Source organism: Planococcus citri, chromosome 1 (genome assembly GCF_950023065.1).
Source record: "Planococcus citri chromosome 1, ihPlaCitr1.1, whole genome shotgun sequence".
Classification (NCBI taxonomy): Eukaryota; Metazoa; Arthropoda; class Insecta; order Hemiptera; family Pseudococcidae; genus Planococcus; species Planococcus citri.
In genome coordinates, this window is record NC_088677.1 from 27700654 (window position 1) to 27715009 (window position 14356).

At 33.8% G+C, this 14356-nt stretch overlaps 2 protein-coding genes across 3 annotated transcripts; one reads left to right on the forward strand and one right to left on the reverse strand.

The window, feature by feature from the left end:
* The first annotated feature begins 1791 nt into the window (after nt 1–1791).
* Nucleotides 1792–12164, forward strand: LOC135831165 (WD repeat, SAM and U-box domain-containing protein 1-like). 2 transcript variants are annotated; one of them, XM_065343457.1, is made up of 18 exons: nt 1792–2093; nt 4772–5014; nt 5101–5272; nt 5391–5536; nt 5632–5855; nt 5933–6153; nt 6229–6328; nt 6409–6482; nt 6564–6703; nt 9560–9737; nt 9818–9960; nt 10044–10246; nt 10315–10529; nt 10612–10702; nt 10773–10873; nt 11103–11136; nt 11213–11317; nt 11447–12164. In XM_065343457.1, the coding sequence occupies exons 2-18, from the start codon at nt 4902–4904 to the stop codon at nt 11602–11604; spliced, it is 2418 nt and encodes an 805-aa protein (XP_065199529.1). In that variant the 5' UTR covers nt 1792–2093; nt 4772–4901; the 3' UTR covers nt 11605–12164. The 2 variants fall into 2 exon arrangements, 1 of the variants encoding a protein (XP_065199529.1); XR_010556159.1 differs by lacking the exon at nt 1792–2093 and having other exon boundaries at nt 4711–5014; nt 10773–10848; nt 11447–11580.
* On the reverse strand, nt 11975–14340 carry LOC135831166 (ankyrin repeat and MYND domain-containing protein 2). The gene is made up of 6 exons (XM_065343459.1): nt 13955–14340; nt 13711–13876; nt 13494–13633; nt 13224–13411; nt 13009–13150; nt 11975–12930 (listed from the first exon to the last, which is right to left on the reverse strand). Exons 1-6 carry the CDS (start codon nt 14195–14197, stop codon nt 12604–12606), a joined length of 1206 nt encoding a protein of 401 aa, XP_065199531.1. The 5' UTR covers nt 14198–14340; the 3' UTR covers nt 11975–12603.
* Nucleotides 14341–14356: the final 16 nt, after the last annotated feature.

A 14356-nucleotide genomic window follows, 5' to 3' on the forward strand; every position in this document is an offset into this window, starting at 1 on the left:
CTTTCGAAAAAAAATATTTCCTTGAAAGCATATTTGTTTAAAATATCCTTACTTTACCGAAGTGTAATAAATTCATGATTTTAGGTTCAAAACGAGTGTTAATAATGTACGATGGCTACCTCGAGAATCGATTTTTAAAAACGTATTCGGTATTTGTGGTCAGTATTTTCACCATTATTGTAATATTATTTATTCTACTTTTCCTTTCCTTTTTGGTGGTACAATTCTTGAGAAATTTTGGCATATTACTTAACAAGCGTCTGTGTAGAATTAAGTAGGTAAATTACGTCATCTAACAAATAATGGTGATTACCAAAATAAATATTTATTCGAAATCGATTCGTATTTGGGTTGATTTTTGTAAAATATTTTCACAAAATAAGATCGGCTCGCGTTCAATTATTCAACGTATTTATGATTTGATTAAATTTGTACTGAAATAAGTTTAACGATCGGTTTATAAAAGGTCGTCGAAAAACATAAATTTTTAAACGTGCGATTATGCCTACTTAACGGTTATAAAATGTTTTTCCAATTGTGGCATGAATTGCTTGCCTTTTTGACGACCTTTGACGACTATTGTCAAGTTTTTCAAGGATATCGATGAAATCGATTTCTAAATGGTAATAGTCGACGATTAACTTTAGTTTTGGAAATCATTACGTTTGGAGGTATTTTCTCAGTTTACGATGGGAATAAAATTTGGTAAAATTTACGAGCCAATAAAGTTTAAAATATTGATATTTTGCTGGAAATCATAAACTTGGGGTAGTTTTATTCGTCACAACAATAAGTATTCTTTATTTATCTCTCATGAAAATCGAATGATCTAATAATTATATTCGTGAAATTATTATTTTTTTTATCGTTGAATTTTATCTGTACAAGAAATCATGCTGATATGTGCATATCGAAAGCCTAATTATCGCCTAATACGAGTACAATAAATTAACATTCCGTATTCCTTTACTTCTTAATAATTTATTCGTTATTTTTGTATATTGTGTATAGAAATGTAAAATTTTTAGAGTATTTACATTTGTACGATGATAATAATGATAACTGTAATGCAATAACAATGCAATAGATTATTATTTATAACAAAAGTAATATTCCAAAGCATATTATGACAACGTTTTTGGTGTCGATTTATATAATTGGAAGTATAATCTTAAATTATTTTTGAAAAAACAAAAAAAAACTATCTAATGTTACCAGATTGTTGAACGCTTTTTTATGTGGTATTTTTCGATAATAGAATACATGATGTTAATGTACTCGATTGTTTTAATTTTTACATGTTTTGTTGTGTGAGGTGTGCAGAAAAAATTGCGAAAATGGGGGAATACGAGTATTTATACCTACGTCGACTGAGAGATGTGTTGTGACAGTCCGAAATGTTGCCATGTCAACGTCAATACGTCGAGTTTTTTGTCATTTTTTTTGTTGTTGTGGAAAAGGTGGGTATTAAATTTTAATTAATTCGTTGTCTCGTGCAAAAGTACGAAAAAAATCAAAAGTATGATTGAGAGGATTATTTTTTCAAGGTGTTGGCGGTGGAGCTTCGAATGCTATACCTTTATTTTTTCATCGAAATTTTCTGTTGAACGGGTATTCGACTGGTTGAATGGTTGATTTAATTTTTATCTATTTGAATGGGTTTTAGAATAGTTGGAATTTAAGTATCGGTCGAACGTGGTGTTTTACAGTTGTGTTTTATGCGACGAATTTTCACGACAACGATGAATTATTATGATTACGAATATAAGTATAAATGTTGGTCAGGTAATCGTTCATTTTTTACTGCTTGACAGATTTTTCAACAAAGCACGAACGTATACGAACATAAATATCAGATAATAGGCCTGTATATGATGGAAAGTACCTGTTGAATAAAGCCAGCTTATTCGTGCGAAAGTGGAATTTTTTCTAAAGTAAATTACGATGGGGTGTTTTTGATTTATTGAATTCTAGCTCGAGTGTTCTTCGTGTGCGTACAGAAAATCAAAGAAGTGTAATAAATAACGTTGTGCTGGTATCCTGAAATTATTTTGACAGAGCGGACGGATTTGTGTTTGGATTTTGAAAGGGTGGTAAGTACTTTTTACTCGCGAGGGAGCCTTTACAACTCGTCGACTCCGATCAAGCTGAAATTTGGCTCGTTGAAAAAGGCAAAGAGTGTGTCACCGAGACTTCGGAACCAAATTTTTAGCTGCTGAAATTGATTTTTTGATTTTTGGTGAATTTTTGAAAATGGCAAAAGAGCAAACAAGGAAAAAAAATCACTTGAAAAAAAAATTTCAAAAATTTTATTTTTTTCAACATTTTGAAAGAGAAAAAATTCTAATGATATATCACAAAATATAAAGCCTTATCTTTTGCTAAAAAATTGTAAAATTCTACCCTTCTGCCAAAAATGACAAAAATCTCACCTTTTGTCAAAATTTCCAAATACTTTCTGATTTCTTGCTAAATATTATCACTTTTTCACAAAAAATTCCAAAAAATTTTCGTTACCTTTTTAGGTTAGAAACAAAAATAAATAGTAGAAAAAAAAATTTTCCCCAAGAATACCCAAGTTCCACTTTGTTTGCCTAAAAAAGACCAAAAAGTCTCGCTTTTTAATCGAAAATTCTACCAAAAAAAGTCTCATCTCACTTTTTGCCAAATATTGTCTAAAATTCTCGTTTTTTCGCAAAAAATTATAAAGAAAAAAATTATAATTTTGCAAAAAGAATTGCGGGAAAATAATTTAATTTTTTTGCCAAGAATTCTCAAAAGTTGTTAATTTTTGCTAAAATTGTCAAATTTTTGCTTTTAAAATTTTTTTTCAAAAATTATAAAAAATCCTCGCTTACCGCTTAGGTAGGTACTTGGCAGAAATGCTGTAAATTATCACTTTTTTGCCAATTATTCCCAAAAACTCCTGCTTTTTGCTAAAAATTGTTCAACTGAGTCTTGCTTTTTGTGAAAAATTGTGAAAATTCTCGCTTTTTAATAAAATTTCTAAAAATGATTGTTTTACTTTTTCTTAGAAATTGTCCAAAAGTCTTGCTTTTTTGCCAGAAATTGTCAGAAGAACATTTCTTTTTGTTGAAATTATCAGCTTCGTTTTGTTTTGTTAAAAATTATGTAGTTTTTTTCTCAGAAATTGATAAAATCCTTCTTCCTTACTTTTTTTTACGACATGCCAAAAGGTCTTGCTTTTACATAAAAAAAATTTCAAAATAGGAACATTTCAATTCATTTTATTCATTTTTTTTGGTGTGTGTTTTTTTGCATATTGAAATGTTTTGCTCACGTTTTATTACTTTTTTGGTAACTAAAGTTGAGTTTTTTTTTTTTTTTTTTTTTTTTTTATTAAATTAAATTGAGTACGAGCCCTGATTAAGACGAGTGAATCGCAAATCCAAGGTGACGAGTTGAAAACTATATTTTTTCATAATGTAAAGATTCCAAATTGAAAAAAAAAATCCAAAAGCATCAATTTTTGCAGCAAATTGCTCTAAACTTATGCGACCCCTCACCCCTTGCAATTCAATTGATTGTCACCCTTTTCCATCCGATTTGAAACCTCTGGCAGAAGTTGACTTTTCTCTAGTGATTTCTAGTTACTCCAGAACACGCGTTGTAATGCACTTTAGCAGGTCAGCAGCTGGAAATTTAATACTGTCATAAGTTCGCCTCTTCATATCGATTAAGGCGAGTGAATCGCAAATCCGAGGTGACGAGTTGAAAAGTGTAGGTATTTTTTAACAAGTTAGAAAATATCAAATTTTTAAAAATAATCAAAATTGTCAATTTTTGCAAGAAATTACTCAAATTTTCAATTTGGAATGTTGAACTTATGATAAGATTTAATTTTCAGCTGCCGAAGTTTATTACGACGCTTTCTCGAGCAATTGGAATTTTCTGAATAAAAGTCAAGTTTTGCTGGATGCTCCAGATCGGCTGGAAAAGTGCAGATCGATTCAGGGAGTCTACTTTAAGGAGCTAGACAAAGTTTTGAGTAATTTGTTACAATAATTGACAATTTTGAATTTGTTTTTTTAATACGAGGTTTTAAAAATACACTTTTCAATTCCTCGCCTTGGATTTGAAAAATTGACTTCGGTGTTCGGTACCTAGTTGAAAATTTAGTTCTGAGATCTGAGTGACATGCTCTTTTAGTGAACCAAATTTCAGCTAGATCGGAGTCGACGAATTGTAAAGGTTCTCTTACAAGTCCTCTTCGTTTAAAGTAAATCAAAGAATTGTATAGGTACCTAACCTACATAATAAATTAACGTTGTGCAGACATCTTTAATCTAATTACTCGTATTTTGACAGCACAGACGGATTTATGTAATGTTAGGATTCGAAGGGATAGTAAGTGTGCAAGTACATTTTGCTAAGGAAGGGAAGGGAAGGGACTGGGGAGGGAAGGGAAGGATACTCGATTAATTTTCCGAGGACAAAACAAATGGATTACATTGATATTATGTTAGGTTTGTTAGGTGAATTATTACATAATGCGAAAATACTCCATCTCCATCAAAGATGCAGATTCAAAAACCCTTTGTTTTGAGTAAGTTTTCGTGTCCCAAATTCCCAAAGCTCTCATTACTGTAAGTTCACAAACCCCCCAACTTTTACCTCTTCCATCTATATATCGTGTCGAATATGTCAATGACGTCATTCCCCCACCGCTAGATTTTTTTATCAATAAATATTCTTTCAGCGAGTAAGTTTATGATAAGCAGTTGTGTTTGGTGTTTTGGTGTTGTTACAGAATTTGCGAGCAATTTCATTTCATCGTATTACAACGCGTTAATATTTAATGAATAAATTTACCTACGATTGAAATGAAAATCGACGTTCATCTAGATGAAGCATTGTGTCCCTAGAGTGTAAACTGAATTATGCCTAAGCAAAGCATCGAAAAAGTATCCATACTCCAGACTCTGAATTTTCATTCGAGTGATGTGACGTCTTGTCATTTTGATGAACATTTCCGCCTTGTTTCCGGCTCCAGGTGAATATTCGTGGTTTTCATTCGTAGGTATCGATGCGATCGTTATTAATAATACCAATATCGTCGTGTTTTTGTCTCATTTATAGCGATAAAAAAGTCGTCGTTTGCGAATGGAAGCCAGAGCAAGGATACGTCGAAGTTTCCTATTCTCCTATAACCGAATATAAATACGGTGTGACTAAAGTCGAATTCATTCCTGAAGAAAATGAACTCATAACTTCGTCGTTAGATGGAAGTATTTCCATATTTAATTGCGAAGTACGTTCGATATCGTCTTAATCGTTCATCAAGTTCAAGATCTAATTTATTGCGAAATTATTACGAATTCTCGCTCGATCACGTCATCGATTTAATTCTTACTACTGTACTGTTCTAGGATGGAGAATTATTGCATATTTTGATGCATGTTAATCTGGCCAGCGTACGTACGTTTTGCTACATTAGTGAAAATAAACATTTACTTTCGGCCGGAGAAGATGGATCGATTTGTGTTTGGAATCTTACCAGAAAAACTCTCAAAAAGTATGGTTCATTTGATTTCGTTCGTTTTTTATCCGTGTTTACAAATACAACGACGAGGAGTATTAGTCATCGAATGTTTACGTTGCAAATTTCAGATCTGCTCAAATACACGACGAAACCATATCAACAGCTTGTATATCAGCTGATTCTAAAATTGTGTTAACCGGCGATTCGACTGGATTCGTTAAACTTTGGCATGTGTCGAAGTTCTTAGAAAGTGAAAATTCCAACGAATCTTTAACTCCAGATCAATGCATTTGTGATTGTCATGATTTAGGTATTAATCATGCTGATTTTTCTCCATCGATGAACATATCAGGTAAAAATATTGGTATTTGTACGAGTTTTTGGTAATCTTTGTGTGTTTTTTAATTTTTTTTTTGATATTTTTTTCAGATAAAGGCAAAGAATACAAAGTAGTTACCGGAGGAAACGATAATTTAGTTAAAATTTGGAACATAACGTTTAAAAAATACAACGAAACGTTGGGACGATGCGATTACGAGTTACTTTTCAGCATCGTTGGGCACGCTTCTGCTGTTACCTTCGTCAAATTTGACTTCGCCGGTAACATGGTGGCTTCTACGTCGTTGGATAAAACAACTCGTTTATGGACGGTTAGTTTTATCATCTGGATATCTTAATTTTATATTTGAAGAATATTTTTATCGAGTTTATGATTTTTTTTCCAGTTCGAAGATGGAAATTACCAATGTTTACAAGTTCTAAAAGGACATAAACGTTACGTTACCACTTGTTGTTTTTCGTCCGATGGATCTCTGTTGGCTACAGGTTGGACGATTGGAATCAATCAACTAATCTAATTATTTTTACTTTGAGCTCAAATTCTAATCGTATATTTCTTTCGGTAGGATCAAATGATAAAACTGTGATTGTTTGGGATCTCACTGGAGAACGGTCTATGAAGACACATCTCCGAAAAAAAGTAATTTATTTGAATATCTGTTGATAATTTCGTGCCGATTGTCGTAGGTAAATGTTGACGTTTTTTTTTTCTTTTGAATAGGAGCATTTATACATCAACCAGCCTAGCAGTCCATTTAAGCAGAAAAATGTCTCGAGAATATACCAAAAAATCGAAAATTTGGGAAACGCTGTGAATTCTTGCGCTTTTTCGAAAGACGATTTCCTAGCTTCTGGAGGAACGTAAGTTTTCGAAGAATTTATATTGTCAATAATTGATTTCGTTCGAATTGCGAACTTGAAAGAAATTATCATGAATAACTAAACATTAGCTATAGTAATGTTTTACAATTTTCCATTTTCATATGGATTTTATTACTTTTTTTTTCTACGCAGGCGTCGAATAACGTAAGCGTAAAATAGAAATACATTATGGTTTATGCACGTTTCCTTTACAAAAGTAAAGGGTACTTTTACAGCTCAACTCCGATCGAGCTGGAATTTGGCTCACTGAAAGAGCATGCCATCCCGACTTTGGAACCAAATTTTCAGCTGCCTAAGTTGATTTTCAGATTTTTGGAGAATTTTTGAAAGTGACTGAAATAGCAAAATTGGTATATTATTAATTTGAAAAAAAAAATCAAACATAGAGATAGTCGGGGGGGGGGGGGGGCCGCATAAGGATCATGCACCTCCCTGCCGATCCTCCGGGACAACTTTTTTCTTAATGGGGGAGTCCTAAGGAACATTTTTAGACCTTGTCCTCAAAAAAAAGTGGCCCTACTTACAAAATGGCGGCCATTTTGATTGACAGGTCAGCCGAAATCGCAGATTTTGCGTTCCAACATAGGACTAGCATGAAATCTTTTAAACCGTACAAAAGTAGATTGAAAGAGCAGGCAAAAATTCATCACCTGTCAAAATTTCAAGTGCTAAAGTGACTTTTTCGATTTTTGGTGAATTTTCAAAAATCAAATTTTGGCTAAAATGTGAAAAAAATCAAAATTTTACCAAATCAACCTAGAAAACCAAAATTTAGGATATACCCTATTTTCGACCTGCCAAATCGATTGGAAACTGTTTCAAACTGTTTTGAGCAGTACTGGAGCCTCCCGCAGATTTTCGAAACTCGAAATTTCCACAAAATTTCATCAAATGGAGTTGGAAAGCCGAAATTAATCCTGCAAGCTGATTTCAATATGCTGTGAAGTCGACTGCAGGTAAATTTCAAGTCATTTTAGAGCCTCCAACGATTTTTTGAAAATTACTGGAGCCTCTAGTAAATTTTTGAAATTTGAAATTTCCCCAAAATTTCATCAAAATGGAGATGGAAAGCTGAAATGAACTACACACTCTAATTTTAACACTCTCTGAAGACGACTTCAGGTTGGTTCAAGTAATTTTGGAGCCAACAGTGACTTTTTGAAAGGTTTCATGGCGTTTTCAGGAGAATAGAAATTTCCAAGAAGTAGCTGGAAGCTTCAAAACCACTTGAAACCACCTTGCAGTCGACTTCATATTATTGTATTGAAATTAGTTTGCAGAGTATATTTCGGCTTGCTAACCCCATTTGATGAAATAAGTTTCAAAAATCTACTGGAGCCTCCAATAATTTTTAAAAAATCGCTGGAGGCTCCAAAACGACTTGAAATTAGTTTGCAGATTTAATTTCGGCTTTACAAACTCCATTTGATGAAATTTTGTGGGAATTTCGAGTTTCTAAAATCTGCTGGAGGCTCCAGTAACTTTCAAAAAATCGCCGGAGGCTCCAAAACGACTTGAAATTCACCTGCAGTCGACTTCATAGCTTATTAAAATTAGTTTGCAGAATTAATTTCGTCTTTCCAACTCCATTCCGAGTTTCAAAAATCTGCTGGAGGCTCCAGTACTGCTCAAAACGGTTTGAAACAGTTTCCAATCGATTTGGCAGGTCGAAAATAGGGTATATCCCAAATTTCGGCTTTCTAGGTTAACTTGGTAAAATTTTGATTTATTTCATATTTTGGGCAAAATTTGATTTTTGAAAATTCACCAAAAACCGAAAAAGGCACTTTTGCACTTGAAATTTTGACAGGTGATGAATTTTTGCCTGCTCTTTCGATCTACCTTTGTATGGTTTAAAAAATTTAATGCTGGTCCTATGTTGGAACGCAAAATCTGCGATTTCGGCTGACTTGTCAATCAAAATGGCCGCCATTTTGTGGGTAGGGCCACTTTTTTTTGAGGACAAGGGCTAGAAATGTTCCTTAGGACTCCTCCTTTAAGAAAAAATTTGTCCCGGAGGATCGGCAGGGGGTGCAAGTGATCCTTATGCGGACCCCCCGACTAAGATAAAGATCTGCAACTAGGTTTATTAACTAAAATCAACCCCTTGAATCAATAATTGGCGTTAATTTTCAGCTGATCTGGAGCCTCCAGCGATTGCCAGTCCTATTTTTTCCAAAAATATTCACGATCCCTCGTTCTTTTCAAAGGTGCCAAAAAGCCTCACTTCTTGCTAAAAATTGCCAAAAATCATGTTTTCTGGAAAAAATTCCAAAGTCATTTTTTTCCGAACAAAAGTTTCGCTTTTTTCCCAACCTCCAAAAATAGAGAAAAGTTCGGAATGTTGAGATTACGATTAAGTTTTCAGCTTCTGAAATTGATTATAACGCCTTCTGAAGCAATTTGAAATAGCTGGAGAAAAGGCAAATTTTTTGGATGCTCCAGGTCGGCTGGAAAATGGTGGAAATCAATTGGGGGGTGGGGGGGTCTACTTGAAAATACAAACCGAATTTCAGATTTTCATATCCATGTTTGCTCTTTTTGTAAAAATGAATATCCCAATAGGTTATTTCCGCCATTTTCAAAAATTCGCCAAAAATCGAAAAATCAATTTCGGCAGCTGAAAATTTGGTTCTTAGATCTTTGTGACATGCTCTTTGATTGGGCCAAATTTCAGCTCAATCGAAGTTGACGAGTTATAAGAATTCCCTTGTTAGCCTAATGGTTTCATGTTGTATTGAGAAGGCCTATAAACTACGAAAATCTCTATTAGAAAATAATTTCAATATTTTTTCACTATTTAAACACATTTTACCGAAGATTAAATTTTTACAGTGATAAACTCGTTCGGCTATGGCATCGTTCTTCCAACAGCAACAATAAATTCGTCGAATTTGCGGTTTCTCCTTTAAACTTTCATCAGTACGCTGTAAATCAAGTAGACTTCAGCCTATGTGGAACATTGCTAGCTTCTTGCTCCGTCGATGGAACTACTGTTCTGTGGAACATCACCGTTAGTTTTTTTCCATCTTGTAATTTTTCAAACAAATATGTACGAATTTTATTCTACCAAGATGTTTGTTTTTTAATTAGGAATATTCTCAAATTGGAGCTGTTCATAATGTCGAAGGAGGCGTCAAATGTTGTAAATTCTCACCAGATTCTCGTCTATTAGCCACCGCTGGAGATAACGAAGTAGTTTGCATTTGGGGAGTGAAAGATTTGCAGTTGAAAGCGTAATGATCGTGACTTTGATCTTGTTGATTTTTTTATACGAGTTGTAATAATTTATTGTAACGTGTATTTGTTTACGATGCAGAAATTTAACCGGCCATACAGATGCTGTATCGTGTTTAGCATTTTCAAAAGATTCGAAATACCTCGCTTCAGGGTGTTCGGGTGGTAATTTAAGATTATGGTGTGTAACCCCGTGTACTACTATTTGTCTGCTGTGCGAAGATAACGTACACGATTTAGGTTTCACCAGTATGGATTTCTGTCTGGCTGATGATCCTGAAAACGGTCGGTATTTTTTGAGTCAATTCAGCATAGATGAATAATCGAACTGTCTTAACGTAGTTATTTTACAGAGCAAAAAGATCAATATTTACTGGTCACCGGAGGCAATGACTCGTTAGTGAAGATATGGCAAATCACTATCGTTGATGAACTTACAGCCAAAGCGAGCCAAATTCAAGTAATGAACGGACATGGTGGTGATATAACTTGCGTTCGTTTTTCTCCATCGTCGAGTCATATCGTAGCCTCTTCAGCGACCGATAAAACTGCTCGAATTTGGGATTTGGTTAGCATCTTTAAGAATCATTTCGTCGTATGGGAAACCATTATTGATCGATACTCGTAATTCGTATTTTGTTATGTTGCAGAGTGCGGGTGCTTGTTTACAAGTACTGGATTCGAAAGAATCTATGTTGACGTGTTGTGCATTTACCTTCGATGGAAATTTCATCGCCACCGGTACCATTTTTAGAATTATTTTTATGTTTCGGTTCTGCCTAGATAGAGACTTATGCTGTTTTTTACGCAGGTACTCTCGATAAAACTATCATCGTATGGGATTTACGAAAGAATACCGATGAATTTGAAACATTCGCGATGAACAGGTTGACTGCCAAACGTGATTGTGTTGTAAGAGTGCATAAATAGTTTTCCTTGAGATAAATTTCCCTTATAAATCTATTCTTAATATCTATTTAATGATGAAGTGGACTGACACTGAATTCTAAATTAATTCTAAACCAAGACACGTCTAATGAAAATTTTTAAAACCGTTTTAAAAATGTGTCCTGTAGTCCTGTGATTGTGTGAAAAATTCAGCGAGGTAAAATAATTCTAATTTGATTTTTTTTTTTAATAGGTCACTAATGAATTAGCTGAAATTAATCCTCACCGTGGGTATTATTTTTTCTTAATCAACTACAAATGTCTTCGAAATTATTACTTAATTTTTTTATTATTTTTTTACAGTTAATGATCTCTCATTAAACGCACTAGATGATTCAAACGATACACCGCATGAATTTTTTTGCCCTATCACACATCAAATTATGGAAGATCCAGTCATTTGCGCAGGTATTTCTTCGCGTAACAGCTTGAAATTTTTTGTTATGCGGGATTTTAGACTATGCTCTTTCCAACACCTCGTGAGGTTCTCTTGTTAGCTCGGTGATCAGAATTTTAAAAATAATATTTTTCTCTTAGATGGATACGCTTACGAAAGATCAGCTATAGAATCGTGGTTCCAGTCAGGGAAATTGACTAGTCCGATGACTAACCAGTTACTGCCTTCAATTAAAGTGAAACCAGATATTGCCTTGAAAGAGAAAATCGTCGGTTATTTATCATCGAGTTTGAGTTAGATACTGGCTGACATTTTGCTTTAAATACTATCGTACCAAATAATACTTTATGAATACTACATATTTTTACCATTTTATTCGTTGAGTTGTTTTATGTACTATTCATTTTTATAGATTTGATTTTAAGACAGTTTATTATTATGAATTTTTTCCCCTTCTCAATTTCACCAACGTATGTATTACGAATAGTTAATTATAACATATAGTCAACTTACACGTATTTCTGCTCACTTTAGAGTACATTTTTCACCACCGACTGTTTAAAGAGCTTATTTGAATTTTTATTCGTGTAATTAACTTATGTATTATCGGACATACCGTCTAGTTCATTATGTTGGTAAAAAAGAAAATATCAAAAAAAAAATCAACGTTCATTTTGAAATATTTAATAAAAACGTTACAAAATGATGCAATGTATTTATTCGTTAATTCATTTTTTTTATACACATACTAAGCTAAAATTTAAAACTCGCATGAAAATCTGGTCGTTTCTAACATTCAAACATCACTAAACTGTTGGTATTAGAAAAAAAAAACAGTTTTAGACTAGTCACGTATTATTGCCACTTATAAAGAATCTCACGTGAGAAAAACTTTTCAATTAAAAAAATCTGGAAACCACAAAACCCGTTGAAAAATTATCGTCGGTTTCACAACTTCGTTCGTACGTACGGAGCAAATTATAAAAAATAAAAACAGCTAAAAATTCTATAAAACAAAGCATCTTAAATTACGTAATGTTGATAAATCTGGAGAAAAATTCACACAAAGCGAAGTTACGTTTTTTTGAGAGGGGGCGGGGGGATGGAAACAAAGTCACCGGGTTTTTTTCACATGTAAGATGATTCAAAATGCATAGACACCTAATCAATGATCCGTAATATAAAATCAGAACTGAGTATATCAAGATGAGAAAAATGAACTAATGTTACAACACTTTTTTCATCAGTTCGAAACTAATACAAAGGCTGGAAGTATTTATCACAATGAAGATGGAGATTAGTTTACCCCTAAATTCTGCAACTCTTCGGTTAAATGCTGCGTATCGATTTTTTTATTAGGTTTTTCATCGGGTTTCGCAGAAGGCGAAGTTGAGGTAGGCGATCGAGCGCATTCTTTTTTATGAATGAACCAATGCAAACGCTGACATTCACGGTCACAGTATTGAACAGCTTTGCACTTGGAACATTTCTTATACGCTCGAGGTTCGGCGCATGTTACACAAGGCGTATCGTCGCTCGTGAATCTTATTTGACCATTTATTACACTCAATATTACATTCAACGCAGGAGGCGAGTCTTGTTTGCGAGCTAGACTTTTGACCATCTGAAAATATAAAACAACGTGATTAGTCGAAACCTGATCTAAAAAACAGTGATGTTTTTTCTTCGTTTTGATAAATACCTGCTGGAATAAGGTGCATTCTCTGTAAGGAAATTCCCGAACGCAGTCTCTTAGTAACAGATCCAAATATTCTTCGCCTCGCGGACTTTTTAATATTTTTTTAGCGAAAATTTCTACCGGATCGGTTTGTTTTTCTGAAGATCTAAAAAAACAAACAATTCGTCAGGTGTTGTTTGGTGTGAAAGCGGCGAAATACGACGTAATTAAATACTCACATGCTTTTCTGTATTTCACTCAGAATAAAACCCAGATAATGAAATTTAAAAGAAAGTACTTCGTTCGATTCGGAACCTTTTTTTATCTCTCGTTCGCTGAGTAATTCCAACACTTTCTTAACTTGCGAGTATTCTTTCAATAGTACTTTTGGCATCTTGACAGCCAGTCTTACAGGATGAATATTAACCTGAATGCGGAAATGAATGTAGATGAATCAATAACGTAACGTAACGTAAGGTTACAAGAAGAAACGTGTAATCGAGTCATACCTGCATTATATAATCGTATAAAGGTGTGCACAAACTTGGACTTAGTTTTGGTTTACTATCTACTCCTTTAACGCTGGTATAATATTCTATATCCGATTTAGGTACGTAATTGTTTATTACTACGACGCAATTATGATTACCTGATTGAAAACACACAAATATTGAGAAATTCGTCTCAACATACGCTCGTAATACGATAGCAATAGTACAAACGTACCGACAAAAGCTGCCATTTGTGCAGCAGTACGTCCTACTGTATTGGTTAAGTGAGATTTAGCGCCAGCCGTCATCAACGCCAAGCACAAGTCTGGATTACCTACTAGAGCAGCGAAATGTAACGCCGTATACTGATGTAGGTGATGAGTGTTATTCACATCGGCTCCCTGTAAATGATAAAATCGACCGTAGAATAGCGTATAACCACAATCAAACCATAAGATGGATGAAATTCATGATTTTACATGTTCAAGTAACAACTCGACGATTTCTTTGTTCCCTTTGTAGCAGGCGTGTTGTAAAGGTGTCATTCCATCGCTGTCGTAAATATCGGCTTTAATTTTATGCTGAGCGTATAAGCTTTTCAACTCTTCGTACTTATTTTCGGCTATACACTTAAATACTAGCGTTTCGACGTCGTTTTCGTTCTCATTTTCAGCATACGATTCCACCAGCGCTTTACCGTCTCCGTTTTGAACTGATACCATTTTCACACTCACAATCGCATCAATATCGCAAATATTACGTTAGAATTAAATAAATTAAGAAATAAATTAAAAATTTTTACAATTTAACGAAAAAATGTGAGAAAATTCTTATCTTTCGTTTGGAAATGTCTGTACTTTCTACGATGAACACCAGAGTTT

What these genes read in the sequence shown, in the direction of transcription:
- LOC135831165 (XM_065343457.1), top strand. Translation starts at nt 4,902, where the DNA reads ATGCCTAAGCAAAGCATCGAAAAAGTATCCATACTCCAGACTCTGAAT. An exon ending in AAACAACTCGTTTATGGACG is followed by an intron (nt 6,154 to 6,228) that starts GTTAGTTTTATC and finishes TTTTTTTTCCAG; the next exon opens with TTCGAAGATGGAAATTACCA. An exon ending in TTCCTAGCTTCTGGAGGAAC is followed by an intron (nt 6,704 to 9,559) that starts GTAAGTTTTCGA and finishes AAATTTTTACAG; the next exon opens with TGATAAACTCGTTCGGCTAT.
- LOC135831166 (XM_065343459.1), bottom strand. Translation starts at nt 14,197, where the DNA reads ATGGTATCAGTTCAAAACGGAGACGGTAAAGCGCTGGTGGAATCGTAT. An exon ending in TATACGATTATATAATGCAG is followed by an intron (nt 13,412 to 13,493) that starts GTATGACTCGAT and finishes TTCCGCATTCAG; the next exon opens with GTTAATATTCATCCTGTAAG. An exon ending in AATGCACCTTATTCCAGCAG is followed by an intron (nt 12,931 to 13,008) that starts GTATTTATCAAA and finishes TTATATTTTCAG; the next exon opens with ATGGTCAAAAGTCTAGCTCG.